This window comes from Glycine soja, chromosome 2 (assembly GCF_004193775.1).
Source record: "Glycine soja cultivar W05 chromosome 2, ASM419377v2, whole genome shotgun sequence".
In the NCBI taxonomy this organism is placed as follows: Eukaryota; Viridiplantae; Streptophyta; class Magnoliopsida; order Fabales; family Fabaceae; genus Glycine; species Glycine soja.
This window is the reverse complement of record NC_041003.1, coordinates 5942687-5949391: the sequence shown is the minus strand read 5'-3', so window position 1 is coordinate 5949391 and position 6705 is coordinate 5942687. Positions and strand designations below refer to the sequence as shown.

Genomic DNA, 6705 nt, shown 5'->3' with positions numbered 1-6705 from the left:
TTTATATTAGCAACGAAAAGAAAGGAGATGTGTGTATTTTGATACGTGAGAGGTGACTTGATGATACTAATTAAAAAATTTGTAAAGCTAAAAGGAGCAATTAAAAGCATATATTATGGTGCATGAAGCCTTAACCTGTTTTCCGAGTACTGGGTCCTTGTTGGCATCATCCCAAGTGTTCAATCAAACAGAATAAAACAAATAGAGTAAAGCAAATTAAGGTGCCCTACAAAGATTGGCTTTATTCTTAGGGGAGATGCATTTTTTTTATATTGGTGCTGCTCTTGCTCATGAATTCAGCCTATGATCTAGTTTAGTTAGTTGCCTTTTTCAGTTTAGCTTATTGAGTTATCTTAATTTTATTTTTGTTGTACTCCTAATAAATTTTTACTATTTCTAAACCGTTTCTTTACAACTTTGTTTAAACATTTGGATCAATTTCCTCTGAATCAGCATTATCTGCTTTTCCTTTCTCACTATTGAGCATCTCAATAACTTCATCTACAGGTGGATCTCCACTCTCCAGGTCTCCGAAAAAATTCCTTCAACTGATGACATGATATGAGTATGACACCATATCAACAGAAAGCATCATAAACTAATGCACACAAAATTTATTATGTTCATGTTAGAACAAAAAAGAATTTTCGCTAATAAACTTGTAACGCCTTCATATGGAACAAAATAGACTTCTCACTCTTAACAGTGAAAACGTCTCTCATAATCATTTTTTGAGTTTGAAATCTACAAAATATATCTATATTTAGAATTTCAAAAATAATTTTATTTTACCATTCAGATAAAGTTAATTCTTTCAAAATTATATTTTATTTACAATTATACTTTTGTTGATGAATCCACAAAATCATGTTTGTAAAAAATATTTCTTAGAAACCTCCAAAAAAAATGTTTCTTAGAGAGTTAAATTATGCGGCGAATTGCGCAAAAGCAACGGCTTAGAAGGGAGATTGTGAAAGCTGTCGCCAAATGCTTTTTCGTTGTAACAGCAATAAGAGTTACATTGACATTACCATATAATATTAGATTTTTTTTTAAAAAAAAAAAAACAGAGACGCATAATATAGATGTAATGTATTGCAATATTCTTTCTCTATATATAGAGGCCACAAGTTCAACAATTGGGCTGCAAAAAAGAACTGTTTCATACATTTGACATTTCTCACTTTCAATTTGCGTCCTTCTAGACCAGATACATGGCAAATGAAGTGGACTTCAAGGTCCTTCTATATGATTTTCACTTTTGTTTTTTCTTTGTGATTTTCTTTTCTTTCATTTTGACACCATAATGGTTGAACTGAGATGAAATTCCATTTATTTATTTTTTCTACAAGATTGAATTGAAGGTGTCAGCTAATTGCTGCGAAGGATGCAAGAGGAAAGTCAAGAAGGCTTTAAGAAACCTTGAAGGTACTAAATACTACTACAAAACAACCCTTTCGAAAAAAAATTCACTTTTTATTTCTTTCTTGATCTTCTACTACTAATGACCATGGTTGGATCACCTTGTTAGGTGTTTTGAGCATAGACATAGACCCCATGGAGCCCAAAATAACAGTATTAGGAAACGTGAATCCACACATTTTGATTAAAAAGCTTCACAAGGTCGGAAAGCGAGCCGTACTGTGGAGCTATGAGGAAGTTGAAGAAGAAACAACAAAACAGGACACAATGTGGGAACAAGAGAAACAGCCTCATCCATGTGACATTAAAATTGAGAAAACTAAGGATGTCACAAGAAAGAAAAAAACTTCAAAAGAAGACAAGAAGATGAGTTACAATTCTTGTAGTACTCAAGAAATGAAGAAAGAAGAACATTATGTGCCTCATCAAGAAGGGAATTTCATGGTTCATGGTCATCCTAGCATGATGAACCCATATTATAGTAACAGCATCAAAACTCATCCTCAGTGTTGTTACATTGCTCAGCCTTGTGCAGTTGCAGTACCCTATTATGCAATTCCTTCTTCATATTCAGCTCCTCCTCAAGCTTGTGTTGAAGACCACATTCCAAGATTTTTTCAGCCTCCATTCTTGAGACCAACAGAGCGAGTAGGGGACTATTTCAGTGATGAAAACACCATGGGATGCCTTGTCATGTGATGTGAACCTAATTAAGATAGGCTTAACATAGAACAAGAGGAAATTAACAGTACCAAATATATATCCTACTAGCCAGTTCCAAATTTTGTCACATTGTTCTCGTAGGAAACTGGATTAATATCAGAGAAATGCTAAAAACTATTGCAAATTTTTTTATGTCTCATTTGTTAGTACTAACCTCAGATAATATGTTAAGAGGAGCGTACCCTTCCATGTCTTGAATATAAGTAAAAAAAACATAATAATTCACCCTGATTAAAAAATTGGTTAACATCATTTAATTGTATCAAGAATCAACATTATTTAAAAATAGTTCTTTTCTTTTTTTTACGGTTTAGGGTTGATTATTTGCTTAATATCTTTGGTTCAAACTTAATATCAACAATAAAAAAAAGTCAATAGAAATAAAATATTAATTTAATGAATAATATTTTAAGGATAATTTTATTAAATAAAATAAAATCATTTGAAATTTGCTTTTTATGGTATAGTCGAATGGATTCTTTTTATTTCAAAACCATGATGGACTCTTTTTATTTATATTTGGAAAAGAAATGAGTATTAGACTCTTAACACTCCTCTTAATCTTTCTAGTAGGTATTACAAGTGATAAATTGTAGCTTTCCGGACACAAAGTCGAATGGCTTATCATAATTTTGTTATTTTATCCTTGGTTATTTATTTGGTTTTAACTCTAGATTCATTAGGGAAAAGAGATCTAGACTAATTTAAAATTTGATCGGAATGTAATTAAAATTTGATAAATAATTATTTTCTCCAAAAAATAAAATCAAATATTATCTAAATGATTCAACTTTAATTTCAATATATTAATCATTTATGTTTAATTACTTAATTACGTTCTATTTTCTCGTTTAACTCAAACTAGTGCCCATATGAGAATAGAGGTATCTATCAAAAGTGAATACCATGGTTTTTGATAAGTTTATTTAGTTTTCATGGGTTCAAAGAACCCATCTAATCGAATATCTTATGAAAGTGATTGATAAGAAGATTGTTTCATGCTTTTTTTAAAAAAAGTTTGGAATGCTAATTTCTCTCGTCTGCTGGTTTTTTTAAAATCACTTATAAAAAATTAACATTCTCAAGCATTTTTTTACTATATTTCTCAACTAAATATTGCTATGAGAAACATGATAAAATTCTCAAGAATATTTTAAATATACCAAATGCATTTGTAACATTTTGAAAAATTTATGATTCTCGCACAGCATATTCTTGATAAACATAATTAATTATCATAAATAAAAAGAATTCTACGTATTAAATACATGATAAACTCAATACTATAAAACAATACCACTACACTTAATTTGGTGCAAATAGATACATATTTCCTTTAAAATAAGTCAAAATTTATATATTTTGATTAATAACGTTTACATAATTTATATATTTTTTTTTCCCGACGCGAGTATTTCTCAATCGACAACTAGGAATCAATTTTTCAAGATATGAAGATTTATTTAAAAGACTAATATCTTTTTTTGGGTAAAAGACTAATATATAGCAAATGTTCTTCTAAACAAATAAATTTGACAAATAAATTCCTAAACATATGCTTAAGGAGTTTGCTTATTTGTCAACTATATACGACACCATTTTGGTATTTGTTTATTGATTTAACTCTTACGATTAAGTTTTTATTTTACAAGACACATAATACGTACGAAGGCCAGCTCTATGCGATGTATACAACTAAATGGCTATAACCATTTACGTATGATTTTTTTTCATTTTCGTGTGGATGCTACTCTCTGCACATGATCCAATTTGTTGCCTAATTTTTAAATTGGCTTACGTCTACATTTTAGGTAATAAACTAAAAAATTAGATATATTATAGATACATATTTAAGACAATATTATTTGACTTGTTTTTGTCTTGAACTTTAATTTATTGAAATTTTAAGCCTCTAATATCCACAAAGATTCACCATTTGCCTCCGTATAGTGTATTTGTGAAAGCGTTGAAGCGAACGCAATGCAGAACCCGAATTGCTTTGCCTTTTTTGCATCGGAATGTCAAATTTTTCCATTGAACATGGTTGCAATGTGTTTCCAAACACAGATATAGTAAGGAATTACCGAATTAATGATGGGGTTTAACCATATAGCTAGCCTCTTTAAATTTTTGTCTATACCTACCGATCTTTACTTCTTATTTTCAAAGGAAATAAAAACCTCTTATCCAATATATTGTTAAATGAATGACTCTTTTAAAATTAAAAATCCGCTTAGAAAAGGTGAAAGGTTATAATCAAGCATTATTAACAGAAAAATTATAAGATGTATAATAAATTATAAAATTATTTGTCATTTTTTTATCCAGTCCTCGACTCCTTTAAAATGCAATAGTAACTGTTAATTGAGAAATTAATTGTTGAAATTATATTAAATATATGCACATGTAAAATCACCCATAGATTTATTAAAATCTCGAGCATTGATATTCTACCCATTTTTATTATCAAAAGTATATAATAAGTACAACTTACCACTCTTGCTTTTCTTTATAAAGTAAGAATTCACTTAGTCGAGTCAAAATCCTTACCTGAATAGGTAGCCTCTTGAATTGTATGTCATCTTTTACAAATAGGTGCGATTAATTTAGGTCAATAAAATATTATAGAAAAAATCTATAATTTCAGTGTATTTTTTAGGATGGACCCGGTCCATACAATTTTTAGTTTCTTCGAACGAAAAACCTAGATCATGATCTACTTTTATGGACTGATGATACAAACTTACAATCCACTTAAATAACTAGAATTTATTTTCTCTCCACGAATGACTGGAAATAACCTTTGAGATACTTTTGAAAGGCGAACAAAATGACAATGTAATCTTTAATTTAATAAAGTCATGTAACATCATGTAACAGAAGAAGTTACATGACAACGAGTATATTTGAATCATTTTATGTTGTTAAATAACATGATATATGATCAATTGGTCATCCTAGAGAGACACAATTTTTTTATCAAATATAATTAGTGTCTTTTGTCTCTCCAACATGACAATGTCATGTCACTCAACAACATATTCACAATGAATAACTTGCACAAATCAATATCGGTTCAAAATCAACATCTGAAAATACATGACTGATTGAGATACATAGCTGTTAGGAGTTAGGGTTGGGTCCCTTGGCAATGCAAGAAAATAAAAACTAGCGTGTCCATAACATGCAGTTAGTCAAAAAAGAGTTTTGATAATTCTAATTCCCAATTCTATTGGTATTTTCACTTTAATCAAAATCTTCTTACATGTGTGAGCAAATAAATATTGCGAAAACAGACAAAATTAAAATAGATTATATATAATTTGTATATTCATTCCTTTATACAAACCAATAATCCTAAGTAAGATTTAGTGAGTTATGTTGGAAAATTAAGTTTTAAAGAGGGGGTGAATTAAGTGGTCTCAATAACTTAAAGAGGGCTGAATTAAGTTTTAAAATTTTTCTACTAACAAATTTTAACTCCCTTTTAAATTATATATGATAGACTCAGACTCAGACTCAGACTCAGACTGCAAAAGAAGAATAAACAATCAATTTAATAATGTTCTTTTAAAAGTGCAAGACAAAGGTAAATTGCAATAAAACAACTGTGATAAAAGAAGAGAGAAATGCAAACTCGATTTATACTAATTCGGCCACTTCCCGTACCTACGTTCAGTCCTCAAGCAATCAACTTGAGATTTTCTACTATTTCTATAAATCTTTATGGTCATTGAACACACCTTGAGATCCCTCACCCTTGTGTGTGTTCAAGATTCTCACAAGCGAAGAGACAAATAGTCTCTTGATTACAACTAAGTATATGAGATGAATAGAAAGATTTTTCTCATTTAGAGTAAATGATACAAATTGAAGTTCCTAAAAGAATTCTTATTATATTTGGACCAATAGTTGTTTAGAGAGAATTTGACAATTAAGTTCTATGAATCATTTCTCTTTTTCTTTTCGAAATCAGACACACTATAGACCCATTGTACCTTTTCAAAATAATTTGAATAGATGTATCTTTTCAAAAAGTTTTTCCTGAAATTTTCTCATTGATAATCGATTACACAGTTATATTTTGAAGGGTCATATGATCTTTCAAAGTATTTTTTTAAAGTGTCGTTACAGGTAATCAATTACAGACATTTGGTAATTGATTACAAGATTTAAAATTCAAATTTCAAAACCTTTTTGAAAAATCCATCAGTGTGAGATTCTTTTAACAAATAAACTAAGGCCTTATTTTTTTTCTTGATCTTGTTTGTTTGACTTTGAATTAATCTTGAAGCAATATTTGTTTGCTTAACCTTGAATGTTTTTTGAAACAATCTTGTTTGCTTATACTTTGGCATCATCAAAAATCTTTATACATTCATTCACATTCTCTCCATTTTTTATGATGATAATCATTATCAAGTAAATTCTTTTTTTACATCATCAAAATATCTATGATTCACAAGTTAGGCATGATATGATCTCCAAAATCAAAATTTTACCATCAAGACTCCATGCAAAAAGGCTATTGAAGTATATACAAATTCTTACTCGAAGAAC

General features: G+C 29.3%; 1 protein-coding gene across 1 annotated transcript; it reads left to right on the top strand.

The window, feature by feature from the left end:
• The first annotated feature begins 1214 nt into the window (after positions 1-1214).
• LOC114369902 (heavy metal-associated isoprenylated plant protein 29-like) lies at positions 1215-2121 on the top strand. The gene is made up of 3 exons (XM_028327181.1): positions 1215-1238; positions 1365-1428; positions 1532-2121. Exons 1-3 carry the CDS (start codon positions 1215-1217, stop codon positions 2119-2121), a joined length of 678 nt encoding a protein of 225 aa, XP_028182982.1.
• The last annotated feature ends 4584 nt before the right edge of the window (positions 2122-6705 follow it).

Coding starts and splice junctions, on each gene's coding strand:
- LOC114369902 (XM_028327181.1), top strand. CDS start 1,215: ATGGCAAATGAAGTGGACTTCAAG. Junction 1,239..1,364: donor CAAATGAAGTGGACTTCAAG/GTCCTTCTATAT, acceptor ATTGAATTGAAG/GTGTCAGCTAATTGCTGCGA. Junction 1,429..1,531: donor GGCTTTAAGAAACCTTGAAG/GTACTAAATACT, acceptor TCACCTTGTTAG/GTGTTTTGAGCATAGACATA.